The 18,052-nt window shown below is 40.4% G+C and overlaps 1 protein-coding gene across 9 annotated transcripts in view; it reads left to right on the top strand.

Moving 5' to 3' along the window:
* LOC126873921 (pleckstrin homology domain-containing family G member 5-like) overlaps window positions 1-18,052 on the top strand; it is an 81,089-nt gene that overhangs the window by 29,599 nt on the left and 33,438 nt on the right. The window contains exon 2 of one of the 9 annotated variants that reach the window (XM_050635299.1): window positions 1,656-4,071. The exons of the other annotated variants lie outside the window; for them this stretch is intronic. Coding sequence (XP_050491256.1) covers window positions 4,027-4,071 — 45 coding nt within the window. The 5' untranslated portion in view covers window positions 1,656-4,026. The remainder of the gene's footprint in view (window positions 1-1,655; window positions 4,072-18,052) is intronic. 9 annotated transcript variants of the gene reach the window in all.

The following is an 18,052-nucleotide window of genomic DNA, read 5'->3' as shown; positions in this document are numbered from 1 at the left end:
GGAACACGTTCGCGTACAGTCCAAGTGCTCTTTAGCGGCAATTTAGAACGTAGGAATCCTAGTGTCTGTAGAGTAGAATTTGACTTGATGAAACGTAGACGACTATGAGTATCTGAGCGGGTATCTTCGAGAGGGAGCGTGAATTACGGTGGGAGAAAGGGGATTTCCGGGACTGAAAGAAGATTTATCGACCGGATCTCGATCACATAAGGAAAGGACATCTGTAATTGGACGACAAACACGAAAACCGTGTACCAAGAATCGAGCCAGTGTTATTTCAAACCGGTGTAATTTCAAAGGTTCGGATACTGTGGTAGAAATTAAATTTAGTCCTTCAGGATGTTGAGTAAAATAATTAAGAGCTTTGGACTAATGAATTTTAATATATTAAATATAAACCAGACAATAGAATAATAATTACCTTACTTTACGTTCATTGTAATAAATTTTGGTAGTAAAGAAATAATAATTAGCAATATTTAATCTCCAAAGTGATACAAAAAATGTAATGAAAGTTTTCCTTGGAAATTCCTTAATGAATAAGACTACGATATCCGTAAAATAATAAGTCTCCGTATTGTCGAATTTCTTTTTCAATTTCCTTACGTGAATTTCTCTTCCGAATCATTGTCACTCGTGTCACCGCCGAAAGGGACGAAACGTGTGTATTCATTCGTAATCCCTCCGCCTCCGCTGAAACAGCTGTACTCGAATTCCTCTCGATTTTAAAAATACGCGTACGTCAATATAGCGAGTTTATGCAGAACCACGAGCATTGTATATACGATGCATACGTACATATTTGCAAGGCCGCGTGTATGCATCTTAAAATGTTGGGAAAAATTACTTGGTCGATTTATTTTTCCACGCGGCTTCACTTCAATCATACTCGCGAGCTGCACGAATCGCTGAATCGATGTGATACACGACGATCGGATCGTTTCATCCAACGGGATTTATTCTTCGCTTACGTTCGGTTTATTCGCCGCGCTACATATTATTTGCACGTAGATTGTTCGATAACGCGAAAAGGAAGATTTGAATTTCATCAGAATTCTCAGACGTCTTCTTTTCCAAAGCGAAATAAAATTTTTATGCATAAGATGACGGAAGTATTCGGTTACTTGAAGACATCTTCTATGAATGTATTATATGTTCTATACAAAATATTTTGAAATTTATTGGCATTGTAAAAAGATACGACCGCTATTATCGAGGAGCACGCGAGAATTTTCATTTCTTGATTTCGAACAACTCGTCTAATTCGCTAAATAAAAGTTTCCTGAAAATAGGTAGGAAATCTATAAGGCGTGTATCTTCTTCTCCTTCGTAAACATAAGAGCAAATTTTTAATTCAACGTACGAGCACGCGATTCTTGAAGAGTCCAGGCTGAACGCGAATGCAGCTTTCTGAATAATTAAAAGGATGGGAGGGTTTCCTTGAAAGTCGTTGCGCTTTAAGGTAGTTTTACTTTCAGGTCAACAACTCGTCGCGACACGTGTCTCGGTTCGCTAAGCGCGCAGGTGTATTAACAAGTTTTTCGCGGACAGCTTCTCAGAGACTCGATTTTCCAGACAGATATTTCTACGAAGCGAGATTTCACCGTGTCCGCAAACAGGGCAATTTTCATTCACTAGATTCGTTAATTACACAGATGCCAGACAACGCAAACTGCCACGCGTCGCTCGCGAAAGTTAATACCGACTCATCCCCCAAGATCTGCAAACGCGAGAACGACGTTGCGTTATTGGATCAACGTCACAGTTAACAAACATTGACTAAACATTCACGAAGAAAGGATCCACCGTATTTTCACCAAAAAAAAAAAAAAAAAAAAAAAAAACGAAACATCGACTTACTTTTAAATAAGGATCGTCCTAAGCAAGCAATATAAAACTATATAAGACGCTATGTAAAAATCTATACAAAGGAAGTTAAAAAACATCATTCGTTGAAAGCTGCATAATCCCTGCTACGATACTTAGGAGAAGAAAAGAGAAAGGAGAGTCCTGCTTTTAAGGAGTATTTGCCACGATTCCGCCAAGTTTTTCATTAAAAGTTAATTACGAAAGGGACAGTCGTTCCAGACGTAGCCCGTAAAAACGGTCGACCTTCAATTTTGCAGAAGTTAGGAACCACCGAAAGATTGGAAGGTTTTAAAGTCGTTTCGAAGAAACGAGGAGATCGCGGTCACTCCCGCGCGTCATTTAACCTACGATTTCAAAAGACCTATCTAAAGTTTCGCCGGTACTCGCGCGCAGAAAGTTTATAACGCCGAATTCATTGTGATCCGAGGCAACAGTCGAACAATCGAACTGCCGGAACCATAGCGAACGGCGTTCGTAACGAGTACCTCGTGGACCTGGAAAGCGGAAAAAGCAGCCACGACTCGATTGACGAAAAACTCGATGAATTCGACGACCTGAACTGGTGTCACAACCACCTGGACGCATTCACCGCGACGAACTTGCTGTTCCTAGGATCCATTGTGCTCTCAGTCAATTTCAGCGACATTCAAAGGCTCTGCCGCCTTCTGGGGTACTCTGCTTTTCGATGACGATCGAACGATTGACATTAGGCAAATGGTGTTAGCACCCGTGAGACGTATTTCGTGCGTTCTCGTGTGGAAAAGTCGACTCGAGTGTGTAACTGTGGCGCGCTCGATACAACGTCCCGTTGAAACGTGACTCTCCATGCAATCAACTTGCAAGCCGAAGTACGTGGCTAAGGTATCAATAGAGCCGATAGCTAACGCGGAAAGCGGCCTCGAGATCTTCCCCGATGAAAGAAAGTTTTCGCGACGACTGTGAATTCTTGGTTTTATTTCGAGCCGTTACTTCCTTGAAATTTATCGGAGTTCATTAACAGAGACGAGTGATACTTCGCGATCCGAATCGAAGTTTCCGAAGACAATAACAAATCGGATTTGCCAGGCGCAAGCGGTGCCCTAGAAAGGTATAGAAACCTACCGGAGTATAATTTCCAATACTACATCGATTGGTCCGATTACACAGTAACAGCTTGAAGACATCGTTTCTGAACTGGAACAACGAACACGAGCTTCTGACACCGTCCATCAAGCGGATTATCCGTTAGAAAGATCGACGTTAATGGTCTTCAAGGCTCGAAACAGCAGCGAGAGAGATTTCCAAATTTATCTGATCTTTGAGTTGGAACAACGAACAGACTTCTGGCACTGTCGATCAGACGGATTATCGATCACGAATTACCTACGTTAAAAGTCTCAAAGATTTCAAGCGACATCCAAAGGAGCTTCCAAATTTGTCTTTTCCTTAAAAGAGAATTTTCTAACGATACTAAACGATACTGTTCGACCCAAGAATTTCAAAGATCTCCGCCACTATAACAAATACTAATTTTGACACCCGGTTTGTTGATACTCATCAATCATCACCATAAACTGGAGCATCAAGGAAGCCCTCTACTTCATCGGCCAACTGGGCCAAAGCGCGGAAACGCCGAAGCAGAGGAGCCCGGACGAAGAGCCCAAAAAGCAGCAGAGGAGTGCCCTGCGGAACCTGGTTCGTAGATTGAGCATTAGCAGCGGAATCGGACGATACGCGATTGGTTCGTTCGGTCAGGGTGGGGCAACCGGGCCCAGCGGTGGCGGGCCCGTGGAAAGGTTCGCCGGTGCTGAGGGTACGGAGGCCGTGAACGGTTGCCCGGGTGGTTCGCAGCCGGTGGCGGGGCCTGGAGTAAGCGGCACGGTGTCCGCATCGGCCGCGAGGGACGGTCGCGGTGTCCTAAGTCGGCGGTCGAGTCGCGAGCAAAGCCCCGCGAAGTCATCGGAGGGCCAGGATGCGCCCACCCACGGGGGCGGGGGTGGTGGCGGTGCCGGGAGCGCATCCGGTGCTGGCGCAACCGGTTCCGGACAGGATTGGCGAAGGCTAGTGGGCAGCATCAGGCGCAAAGTGCGCCGGAAGACCGGTCAGGGCAGCGCCAGCATCTCCGAGGCCGCGCTGCACGAAACCAACCGCAACCAGGATGACTTTCTCAAGGCCACCATGAGAATCTTTCTGGTGGTGTCGCCACCGATGGGACGAGTTCAGGTATCGTAACCATCGATCTTCTGACCAATTGGATTTTGCGAGTGTGTGAGGAGGGAAAGTTTTCTTTAGAGAGTTGAATGGAGTTGCAGGAATTCTTAGTTTGATGGATTTGTATCAAGGAAAGGGAGATGTTTGAGTTGGACAATTATGTATTTGGAATAGGGGACGTCTCATTGAAGTTGACGAGCTTAAAATAAATGTATACCGAGATCAACATACTGATTAATTTTTCTCGACACGAATGACAAAGATCGGCCCCTATTCTGAATAATTACACGGAATTATTAAGGAATTATAAGGAAACACGAGGTACAAGGTTTCTTGAGTTTGGAATGGTACATTCGAAACATTCTTAACAAGTCCACTGTCCTGTGAGTCATTTGTTTATCCTTGTTTATACCTGTGTAATTGAATTACAAAATTGACAAAAAGCCAAGAAGAATTGACTGCGGAGAGGTTCACGTTTAAAAGTCCTTAATTTCTTTTCTCCGCTTAATGAAAAATACCGGCACATCGTACAAGCAATAGAGAAAGGTGGATTTCACTGAGCATTTTATCCCTGCGCGCGACGTACAAATGGTGATCGCTTAAAGCTCCCGGACAGTGAACGTGTTAAAACGACACTTCTCTTCAGAGTTGCTACAGTCACGAAGAATAGCCCTAAATCCTACTCTTTCCCTTTCTCTCTCTCTCTCTCTCTCTGTATTTTTGCGCGATATTGAACGTAGTTGGCGTACTTTCAGCGCCATCACGAGTCACGTCGCCAGCGGCGGTGCTCAGATAAAGTCGAAACGCGGAATTTAATAATACCGCTGGATATTAATTCGTTACGCCGCCGGTTATTAGCAGATAAAGCGTTACCAGCTGGCACGCGCGTTCCGACCCGAAATAGACGCTATGAAAGCTAAGGATTCTCGAAACTTTCCGCGGCAGTGATCCAACTGACGACCTAGTTTCGCGCGAGCCGCACGGAAGTCTGCCCACTTCCACCTGATTAGTGGCAGAGATAATTGCCTTGAGAAATCGTGATCGAAATGGGACCGTTTTTCGATCGAGCCCGCGACTCGAACAGCCATAAACTCATCGACCGCCTCGTTAATCGTTCGAATCCATTATCAGAACCGTAATCGAGTTCCTCCCGTTTCCTTATACAACGTGCAAGCACGAAGATCCGGTATGAGTAGCAATAGAACAAAGATTACAGTGTGTGCCATTACAGCTTTCGGATCGTAGTGCTTGAAAAGGCCATTTGAAAGTTACACGAAAATGGCTGATAAGGACTGGTTATAAAAGAGCAAACAGTCTGAAGATATTAGCTTCAATTTGTTCTACCACGTAGTAGGTTGATTTTGTAGAATTGGTACGCAGCTTTTGGTTATACGTGTGACATCGATCTGAACGTAAAAGGCAAAATGCACTACAAGAATATACCTATATTAAATAGACGATAAGTAGAGTTTTGTTGATTTTCCATTATTCATGTCGTTTTATATTGAAATAGAGGAATTTCAAGATGGCATCGGAGAAAAACTGACGAAAGAACTTATCAGGTTACAAATTTACATGAATATCCGCAGACTAGAAGGGAAGATCGGATCCTCAGTGAACGCGTTAATAGTGTTAGACTAGAAAATCAGCAGCACGCGGATAACAACACTGTTGCTTACGGTATAACCTATCCCAGGGATAAAGCATCCAGTAAGATCGATGGTACGTAGAACCAGGTGCTCCTCGCTGTTCATTTCAAGAATATCGAAAGGAATATTTTACCACGGCGTTAACATAAACAAAACGGTCTCCATACATTTTTTACGACTATGTTGTAGGGTGTTACGAAACAATTTGATGTATCGTATCATCATCACGATGCTACTCGTGGCATGTATAAAGTAGTGTCGCGAAGCAATTTCAAGCAGCCGCAACTATGTATGTTGAAATTTCAAAGCTCTCCGACTCGTTCTTCAACGTTACAACGATATTTTAATGCTTCACGCGACACTTCGAAACTTACTGAAGTAATTTTCCAACCTTTTTTTTTTTTTTTGGTGAAATTTATTCACAGTTTTTAGAATTTATAACCTAAGTTCTTTGCCTTTAAGAAGTTCTCTTGCCAGCGTCGTTTCTCATCGAAATCGCTTTCCACCATTTCACGAGACACTTCACGGACTCGTAGCTGAATCGTAAAGTACATCGATCGTTATCCAAACGATTTACAAGTTTCTAGCTGAGAAAAGCGATTATCCACATAACGAACAATTAGAACGTTATCGAGGTGTTTAGTTGAGAGGCGTGTAATTAAACAGGATCGGTATCGAGCAGGTGGTACACCGTAGATTGAAGATCTGAAAACCGTTTATCCATTACTCGAATTGATCGACCTGTCGATTAGAATATCCGCGTCGGAAATACCGAGCAACAAAGATTATCCTTATTCACGTTTATTATTTTCATCCCTTTAAAGAATCCCCTTTTGCCCAGAGAATTCACGAAAACGAATAAAAGTTCCAAGAATGAACGTTATTTGTCTTCGAATACATCACGCGTTGTGTCCGGGTAATAGGTGCGTCATCAATCATTCCGATTCTGAATTTATTTCGGGAAATGATCACTTCAACGTCATGGAAAATTATAGGCATCTATCGCGTTAAGTCTCAAGAGGGGACGACAACGTCCCCTCTTGAGATTTTACTTCTTGTTTGTTGCTTTTCACTTTTGTTTCTTCCTTCTAAGTTCAGTTTTACAGGCAGTAAATCACATATGAAAGTATCCGAACATTTGTACATACCTTTTATAAACATATTATATGTGTTTGTATTTGTATTATTTGTTGCACGTATTCAAATACTTTCGTGAGTCAGTGTATTATAATTATATCGTGTTACAGCAAAGTATTGTTCGAATAACTTTCCCGACAAATATTTAAACAAACTTCCGAGTATGTACGTACAATTATTAATAAGCGAAGTGACTCGTCAATGGTACAATTCCCTTGGTCCAAATCCATACAGCCGTTATCGATCCCAAGTGAAAAATGAATGAGACAGGTGATATGAGCTGCGGTCCTTCGCTGAATACGACGATGATCGTTTATCGGTTTGTACAAAGTTGCAAAGTGAAGGTGTAAACTAAAATTTTTAACTATGATTTATCGCGTTTCGAGCGGAAACCGAAGATGGTGTATACGAGTACATTAAAAACACACCGATCTATAAGTCACTGTCAAACGTTATCGGGTTCTTTGCACACACCGTTGAATTTTTTATAAGCTCTATACAGGAAACTTTGACTTTATTCAATTCTAACAGACGCATTAAAAATCCATCCATAGAAGTAAGCTCCCCCTTGAGAAAAGGGCAAATCGCACAATCCCTGCTATTGACGCATACGTCGCCTTCTCATAATTATTTAAATCTTACTCGACAAATCCTCTGGTAATAACTAGAGACAACCGCCTTTTCGTTTCTTGTTCGTTCTAATAAAAAGATTTAAAAATATAAAGAAAATTACAATGCTATTAGATGTTTCACTTTGGCAACATGTTCAGAATTTTCATTTCGAAGTTTTGTAAAATCTATCGACAGAAATATCCAATTTACCTACCGTCGGACGCAACGTTGACTCGTTCCACTTGGGATTATCTTCATCGTGTATCGAAATTACTGTCGGTTGGCTAGCATAATCGTCTCGATTGCATCGCGGAGCATGTACCAAAACGTTGCATCAGCCGTGAAATTCTCGAACGAGTATTCGCGTATTGCCCCATTCGCAATAAACCATCCACCACCGACAAACAGTTGAAAGAATTATTACCCCTGGCCCGGCACTTAACGTTCCTAATGCGCCAATGAAATTCCAAATTACATAACCGATGGAGCTGCTCTTTGTGGCATAAAGAAAATTTATGGAGTCGTCTCTGCGATTATGACCGGCCGTTTTATGCGCTCCAGAAGAAGCCTCCGCTCAAGCCAGCTCCCTCACCCCGCGTCGAAATACTTTATAGCCAAGCACCAGCTGCGCCGGATGTACGCTGAACTTGGCTAATTCCTATTATCATTGGCTCCCTCGGTTTCCATGATTCCCGAGGATCGACCATAAGCGAACCTATAGTTTGCGTAGTACACAAGTACATATTGGTCGTTGGTTTCCCTCGCACTCGAGATTGCCATGTTCTCTGTATTGATTCCGCCGTCGACGTGGTTCCTTTTATTTCAATTCCCGTCCTTTATCCCGAGCTTTTGTGAACTTTTATAGTAATCAAAATACCGTCAACGGTATAGCTAGAGCTACCTACCTCTTTGTCGCGAGCAAATACGTATTTGCTGGACGTTGTTATTTAATTACGGTTTAATATTGTCTTTAATCCGAATCCGATTTCGATATGTAAAATGACGTTTATAGCGTTCACGGCCGCTTGGTTTTAAACAATCGAGCGTCCGATTTCATTCAGTGAAAGCACGTTTCAACCGTACGGAAGGAGTTCTGAAAATTCGCGCGGGCGATGATTCTGCAATACGGGATAGGAAACATGGGTGATGTCGTGACACCACGGGGATGAGTAATTTTCGGTTGGATGCGTTTGAGAACATGATACCGGGAATCGGCTATAGTTAGAATTCCTGGACGTATATCTGTATTTACAAGAAACGAGGCTGCAATGCAAATATCCAACTAAACTAATTTCACCCTAAGCGAAACTTATCCCGTCTGCGAAATTATTTCTCTTTTCTCGCCACGGATTTCTAACGCGACCAACGACGAGGACATGAGATTTATTAACACCGAAGTCACTTCGATCCAGCTTTAATTAAAGACCAAGTGCGTCTTGGTAAAATAATTGATCTCTTAATTACCATAATTGCATGTTCTGCCCTGACGTTTCTACGCGTAAGCTACATGGCCATTAGAGTTTACGTCTCGCTATATTCAATCCATTTCTAAAATATATTTCCAGGACAACGTGTGTTTTTTGATAAATTACCAATTATCTCTTCTTACCAATGGTCATTCGAATAAATGCGAATTCTAGGATTTATCAAATGAGTCGTATCATATTTTCTACAATTATCTGTCATTATATGAGTCGTGGATAGAGATGTGTAATATAAAGGAAATTCTTCTATTAGGAAAACAGTCTTTAGTATAAAATAAGAAAAATAAGATTATCTTAGACTTCAGGATTAAATCTATCGAGAGAATTAATGACAAATGATAGTGTACACGCAGTAATTATACTAGATCAACAGATATAACTTCAAACGAAATTGACCACTTTTGGAATTCTTAACGTATTCCCCTTTCCTCTTTTTCTTTGAGCAACCACACCACGCCATTTATATGCACTGAAAAGCGCCCTTTGTCTCTTTCACTTTTGCCGTGCCATTTTCCGAGCGACTATACCCGGTTCGTTTCCTATCTTACAGCCGCTTAAAATTACGGTACTATATAACGAATAATTCTATCATCTGAAACAGACCTCAAACAGATTCATCGATATATTAAAATACAAACTATAACTGCAAAAGTATCTGATAGTTCTGACATCTGAGAATTCTCCTCGGGTATAATTTTATCAAAACACTCCAGTTTCTGATATTTTAACTCTACGAAACTCCATCGTGAACGATATTACTAACGAAATACATCGCTCAGTCAACTGTCACAATCAAAACAAGGAGGCAGAAGAGAAGAGGGAAATCCCGAAATAAACTTAAACAAGACTATCTTCGAAATAACGAATTTGGTAAGCGATCCACTTCGATAACCACGGATTCCTCGAGTGGACAGTAGCAAAGGGTCGTGGAAAGTCGGTTCGATAAACAGTGACCGCAGGAAACAGATTGAAATTCCGACAGAGTCGCGCTTATGAATCATTCATTCCGTTGGGCGATCGTGGCTCGCGTAGGCGTCGGTATTTATCCCTGAAATCGATCAGAGAGAAAATCGACGATGCCGAGGTTGGAAAGGATCAAAAGGATTTCAATAGCGGCAGCAAGGAGGATCCGAACTCGCTCATTTCGGTTATGAAGTCTCCGAACGAACGATGCCAGGGATAATCTTTGGCTGGGTTCCAACCATCTTGAGCATCGACGAAAGCACTGCCAGCTTCTCCCGTCGTGGCTTCCAGACTGCCTCTCCATCGGTGTCAAACCTTATCGGCCGTGCCAGCGTACTTTTCTACGCCCCTGAGGAAATACTTCACTACTGTCGAAAGATATCAGATACGTGTACCTAACGGCCATACGTTTCAGATTTAGTATAGGAAATGGATACGAACGTGTTATCATAGAAATGATTCTTGCACATTGAACGATATTCGAATTCATAGGATTTCATACCGATTCGATGATCTGAAATCAGTTAAAGCTTTAGATGAATATTTTGAAATCTCAAATTATGCATCGCATAATACGTTTCAAAGATTCGAAGTGAAGATACGAAGGTTAACTTCATTTTTCCGATAAAGATATCCATTAAGAAATGGATACTCTCTTTGATTCTCCCTATAAAAATATCAAAGTATTTGTATCTCGAAAACGTTAATATAAAGGATCCTTTGACTTCCTGCTCCTAAAGTTTAGCGTATATCTTAATGCTCTCTTTGATTCTGTATAAAGGAAAAAAGAGGAATATCAAAGTACCCATACCCTTGTGTGCCTCAAAAACATTAATTTAGAAGATCCCTTGATTCGAAGTTTAACAAAATTCGACATACGGTAGACGCAAAGTAGTACTCGAGTATAACTTTATTTTTTCGCGTGTACATTGAAATTTTCGAAATTCAGAATGATTGCACGGTAAGTCTTTGAGCGAAAGGATAAAAATCCGAGGTACGGGTACAAAGAACGAAAATGTGCATCAAAGTATTTATTGATCAACGCTGAAAACACTGCAAATGAAAGAGGAACAACAAGAACCGGCTGATTAAGCGAAATTCGACTGTTCCGCCAAGCGGCGGCTTCCTACTTTAAATGCATTCAGGTTACTGGCACTATACGTCCACTACGAAGGCAACGTGTAACTGAATTTTCAATTAGAGTGTACGTGAACGGCAATGAAAATGATCCTATAAAACATGAGCCGATCGTACGAAACCGACGAGAACTGCAGGTATCGAAACTACAGGCTGGTTCTTTGAAATTTCATGATCTCGTCGCTCAGTATCTCTGCGGTTCGCCTTTTAATAACTCGAAGACAATATAGGCGAGCCACGATGTATCGATAATCCAATTCCCAATGTCCACATAGATCGTGCTCGCGTATAAGGTAGCGACGAAATATCGGCACGATTTAGGGAAGTCATTATCGGCGTATACAGCGTTTTAATGCGATTTCACCGTAGCCTGTGCGACAACCTCGCGAACGAATTCGTAGCGCGGCGGCCGTCATTGATTAAATCGCCGTGAAATAATTCGCCGTTGTTCCTCATGATATCAAATCGAAACGGCGTGTCCTGTTTCGGTTTCGAGGAAGCGATTCTACTCCGCCATCGGCCGTGTAATTGTCCCGAGTCTCGTGGGTGGCCATTCTCCGAAAGACAATGCGGGAACGTGCGGGGATTCGCTGGGATTAATCGATTAATTACTCTACAACCTCCTACAGCTGATCTCAATATAGAATAGAGTTGGTTGCGACTTCTTGCCATTTCCTGTGATTTATTTTACATTTCATTCTGTACGCACAGTGCTTCAAAGAGCTTATTGCCTATTTACTATGGAATTTACAATGGGATATATTTATTTATTTACTATAGAAAATTATCTCACGTATATATCGCGTTTGTAAAGTTTTTGCTATAAGGAAGCTTATTTTTCAATCCTTTGTTGTATATATAAATATTATATAAATATAAATGTAATATAAATGTGTATATGTGTGTGTGTAGGTGGGTTATTACAACCATCCAACAAGACAGTCCCGTAAATTCATTTAGACAATTGCACGTAATTACCGCTATTAATTAAACAGCGAGCGTTGCCTGGGATTGCGCGTTAATTAATGTTCTACACGGTGTTTCGTCGCAGGTGCGCAACTTTGATATTGTAACATACGACATAACTATTTAATTTATTCTGCGTTTATGTAAAATTCATAAAATTCATATCACGATCCTACCCTTCAACCCTTTGTAACAGAATTTCGGAAGGAATCAAATGCCAAAAAGATCGCGCGCAAGGAATTCTCACTGTAATTTCGTGGCTATCGATAATTTTGTGGAACAATCGTTTGCGAATTCGCGGTATGGAGAAAGCGGACACCTGACCACAAACTGCGCTTCGCAGCTGTCTCTCTCGAGCGATCTTTTATTTTCAACTCCGCCATTCGGCGAAGGTTTGCGTTTCTATTGGCGTCGATTGACGTACTCGTTAAATCTCGCTTTAATGCCACTCTCGTATCCGAAATTTTCAACGGGACCCGAGTTTCACAATCGAATCGTGTTGAGCTTCCCGATGCGAGAAGTATCGGAATCGAATAATTTTGAAATCATAGTCGAATATCACTGCTGGAAAGAAACTTTGCTAACTCCCCATGGCATTGAAAGTTGAAAAAGGCCGATCTCTTATATAGCCGCGCTCTCGGCTACTTAAAATGGCCATCGAGGTATTTAAGAACGAAAGGAAACTTTGTTATTCGAGAAGAAAAGTTGCCTGGAACATTCTTCGCATGAAAAACTTAGATCGATGTTAGCCGCCTGCGGGAAATCAATTAACACGAGATCCAATAAACTTTCTCAAGATTCTCCAATATATCCTATAAAGCTGTACATCCCTCCTCTTTTTACCTTTCCTTTTCATTTATAGCATAAATAAGTATACACCTAAATTCGTGGTAGAAAAAAAAAAAGAAACGTCGAAAACTCTATCTGGGGAGATTCTATCACAGACAAGTTTGGAAACTCGATTTCCTCAGAAACGAGGCCTCCGCCGTAGTTTCATTATCCCCGGCTCTCTACTTATTTTAAGTGATAGAATCTGCCATAGAGTTTCTGACTTTGCTCGTACCGCGAATTCAGGATCACGGGATATTTTAATCGTCGGCAGCTATAATGTTAAATAGCTGTAGCTGGAAGTCGTTAAACGATAAGAGCGTAGCCTCTATGAATATTTACCGTCGGTCGGTTCTATATCAGGCTCGCGATCTACCCACTTCTTCCAGCGATCCATCGGTCTCTCGGGAAATATTTAGCGACGAAAGTTTCAAATTCCTGGCGGAGTCGATAATTCTTAAACGGCAGGCAGTGTTGGCCGGTTACAAGGTGTTACAAGGCAGTCTTGAATCGTGGCCAAGTATCATTAATCAAAGGCGTCAGCTACTTCGTTATTCGCCGGAACTTGAGCCAGGAAGGTGTCGATGAAAGCCACCTAACTCGATCATCGATCGGCTCAATTCAACGAATCGAAGAAAAAATCTGTTCTTCCGAAAGGCATCGGCGTGCCACCATGGGATGAAACAGTAGATCTGAAATATAAAATCTTAGCTTCGGGAAATCATATTCATATTCATATTCAGAATTTCAGAGAAATATCGGTTTGCTCGCGATTAATTGTCGAGCGAAATCAAGTTCATGTATTGTTTCGCGCAACTTTCTGCTCGATTTGTTATGACACGAGGAGGTGGATGCCGGAAATAGGAAGGGGAATGAGAATAAATTCGGTCAAGGGTGGCCTTATTGCCTATGCCGTAGAAGAGGACAAGCACAGGGAAGGTCTCTCCGAGGAAACATCGATATGAATCGTTTTTGCGAAACAACCGAGTCGCTCGAGGGGAAAGCTCAATGTATTGAGCAAATGTTCCTCGACGGATCGAGCAGGTACGTCGGTTTGAACATTTGACGTGTAGCTTTCATTGGAGAAAGTTCGACAGATTTCAGCAACGAGAACAATCAGAAATGGTCGATCGCGAGCTTGTTTATTTAACGAGACGATCTCTGCCAGACGATGCTGTTCGGAAAAATTTTTGTGTTTGCATCCTTGAAGTACGTACACTCGAGAATTTAAAAATTGCCACGATGAATCAGATTTCTGAATATTTTTATGAACATCGTATAGTATCTGACGAAAGCGTTCGAACGTCAGATCTTCGCAAATCTCAAGAGGATTATCAACGTTTTGCTTTACGTTCGAAAGCAAAAGAACTGGCATTAACCACCGAGGATATTTCCAATCTATCTCAAACTATCTTCAAAGAATATTTCAGAGAATTATATCGTTGTTTGAAAACGTATCATAGAAATCTAGAAGTATTCATTTTAATATATTCGATACGCGCATATCAATTTGAAGCATCGTTTTAAATACAGCATATAACACGAAAACGATTTGTACAAGCAGCTCATCAATTATTGTAAAATGCATCATAGAAATTTAGAGATATCCATTCAAAGACAATCAATATGTATATCTGAATTTGGAGTATCGTTTTAAAAACAACAATCTGCAAAGCAATCTGTATAAGCACTTTTGCGTGGATATCGACTTGCAAACGAGATACTTCTGCAGAGCTTCGAAATATGAACATTTATGCAGCACTGTTCGTTATCGACGTTGTCCGAGCGACGATTGTTTCTTTTTTTTTTTTTTTTTTTTTTGCGACGGCGTAGTCGCGTATAACGGGAGGCTTTTGGGAGGAATAATTAAGTCACATTCACAGCTGGACTTTCCCGTTTCTCCCTCAACGAACCGGCTATCCTGTCGAGAAGTTACTAGGCCGTGAAACTTTCGACTCTTCCGTTGAAACGACGAGCTCGTAAATTTGAAACTTTTGCAGGGGTAACCTTCGTGCTCGATACTTTACTTCCCTTCCCTTCGTTTTATGGCGATCACGATTATTGAATGTTTAATGTAAGCACGACGGAAAAGGTTTAACTCCCCGTAAACCTTCGTTACCTGTCATGTTCAATATGTTTCTCGTTTATGAAAGTGCTCCAGGCACTTTTTAATACTTGTTTTTAATAATGCTGAAAAAACGATCTTTTTTAACACTTACTTAATACTTTATTATTAATACTTGTTTTTAACGGTTCTTAGAGAACGACGTACGGATATTGGCTTCCAGATAGGTTTTTATCAGTTAAATATAAAGTATTAATAAAAGTATTAATTAATATTTAACAATAAGATGCAGATGAGATATAACAATCCTTAAAACTCTCGTTTATCGAGTTTCCAATGGCCCACTCAAAGTTCTAATTGATCAACTGCTTAAATCTATATATATATATTGCAAAAAAGTGACTAATTCATTACTTTCACGACGTGGGCATGCTATAAGAAAAGATTTTTGGAAATACGTATCCTAAAGGGACAAAGGGATAACCTTTTTTTTATATGACATCTATATTCAACTAGTTGTTGAATTTAAGAACGTAAAATTCGGCGAACAAACTCCTCATTAAAAATAAACAAACACGTGTTGGGGCGTTTTTCCAAGTTCAACCCTTACGGGGGTGGAAAAAAGTTGCGCTGTTTTTCTCAAAGGACGATCGTATCTCTTTGCCCATTGAAGCTGGAGATTTGAAATCAGGCAAACAAATTCCTCATTAAAAATAGACAGGCACGTGTTTAAACGTCTTCCAACATTCAACTCCTAAAGGGTGTTCAAACAGTGGGTGGTAGACATAAATTCAAATACTGTGCGGGCGAAACCGCGAGCGAGCGGCTAGTTAAGAAGTAAAGAAGAATAAGTTGAACGCTAGAATTTCTTAAGAGTACTCTTGGAGCTTTGGATTATTTGTGTTGAACGAATAAATTCATGGAATCAAATCGTTTCTCGAGAGGTTCGTTAATAATCATAAAATTTAGAAAAATCAAAGCTGATCACTTTGGCTTCTGAAATACACTTGGCTCTTGATCTCTCGATGATTCATAGAAAAGTATCTCACCTTTTTATTACACCGCACTCTCAAAGACGTCGCTATCATATGTCGGTTATACACGTTTATGTTTCAACTGACAGAGATAGAGAGAGAGAGAGGCTGTAAACCTACAAAATAAAATAGATGTTTCTTTGGAGCAGTAAAACCACGGAAGAGCAAATACGTAAAATATAAAATATAGGATCCAAAGGAACTGCAAACGATAATATCCCGGAGTGTCCTGGATTCCTTCAATGGCCACGTTCCATTGTCCCAGAAAGAGAAGAGGGTGGACTTTTCGATCTCTTCCCTCGTTCTAGTCGGTTATAGCATCCGGTCGAAAGCGACTGGCCAGCGACTATTTGCGTAGACACAGTCAAGATTGATTCGTCATCTGGAGGGTTTCTCGACTCTTTCGTTCGTAGCTTCGGTGGCGATCGAATATCGCAAACGACGAGAAGGGGAGGAAGAAAAAGTACAAAGGGGATGTAGCGCCATTGTCGTCCTCGTCATCTTCTTTTCTTCAGGCTTAGGATGTTTAACCAGATTACGCTATATTGACGTATCCTTCAGCGCCAATCTTGGCCGATTCGAGGGCGCGGAAGATAAACGAGGGACGGTTATGGAACGTGGGGAACGATGAAAAATATTCTTTTCCACCCCATCGTATGCCCACGGTCAATTGCGGTTCAACCTTGTATTAACTAATCCCTTCACGTATCGCTCGCAATTATCGAGATGTAATTTCGACAATGTAAAACGTCTTCGTTTATCTCGGAGTCTTCAATTGAGCGATAAAAGCACGACCGGATAATGTCCGATTCTCTCCGGTCTGTGAAAAAGCGAATTGTCTGGTTTGATAATGTAGTAAGATGGGATTGTTTCAAGTTTTTTTAAGGTTCAATCTTGAAGTTCCAACAGAATAATTAAACTCGTTGTATGTTATGAATAGACAAAAGTGTAAAATTGCTCAGAACGCACGTAATATGAAATATATATAAAGTGTGCAAAGTATAGTGATTTCTACAGTAAGGATATATTGGTAGTAAAAGAATTTTTTACCGGGACTCTATTTGTTTAATTATATTCTGAAAATTACGAATATGCGTAAAATCCCACGGCACAGTTGAGAAACACCATTTGCCTAATATAATAACAAAGGAGTGAAAAAATATTGTTAATAGCGAAAACGAGGAAATGATTGAAATGGCATGAAAAATATAATGGACCCTTTATGATAATAAACTCGTAATATTGTTTCGCGAAAAGTAGCGATAAATTGACTGACACCGCTATAATTCTCAATCCTCCGGTATTTGCATATACATCATTATTCTGATAGCTTGGAGTAATCAGAGAAATTCGAACGCAGATTAAAATTAAAAAATCTCTCTTACTGACAGACTGTACTTCGATATTTTATCGATATTTATCGACGGGATATTTCTACTGTATATAATGAGTTTGTTTAAATTAATTAATCAGTCGATATATTAACATGAAAATATAAGCATATATTAATAAACTGCGATCATTATTTCCCTATTTATCCATCATTATTCAAATTATTAGGCGGTTCGGAAAATTCCTGTCGTTTCTGGCAATCAATTGTGCTGCTTCATATTTCATGCAGGAGGGTTGCGTATATCGAATATTTGTCAAATAATGAAATACAACATTGAAATAAATTAGTTGTAAAGTATAATAGATAAGCAGAAACAGCCAGAAATTTTCAATATAGAAGACATTGTTTTTTGATAAAACAATGTTACGTTAAGAGTATTGTATTTTAATCGGATTTTTATTCTATCGCACCTAATGCTATCATACAAATCCCGTTTAGTTGGATTTCCACAAAATTTTCTGATACCACGAAACTGAATATGCTATTAGAATTATAACGTACTGAATTTTAAAATTGCTTTTCCGTAAAAAATACAAAAATGTGATAATTCTTCTGCATCTTCGTGCGATCAAAATGATATATCTCGAGTTTACATTTTGCAATTTTATTGTTTCACATAAAACAACAATTAACACACTCCATAGTACTTAGAAATATTAATAATCGAAATGCCGAGATTACCGTACGACATAAAGTTGCCGGATCTCGATAGCAGCTGTCAGGAG

The sequence above is a fragment of the Bombus huntii genome, chromosome 15 (genome assembly GCF_024542735.1).
Source record: "Bombus huntii isolate Logan2020A chromosome 15, iyBomHunt1.1, whole genome shotgun sequence".
Classification (NCBI taxonomy): Eukaryota; Metazoa; Arthropoda; class Insecta; order Hymenoptera; family Apidae; genus Bombus; species Bombus huntii.
Note: the sequence above shows the minus strand (reverse complement) of the source record. Positions and strands in the feature narration are given on the sequence as shown.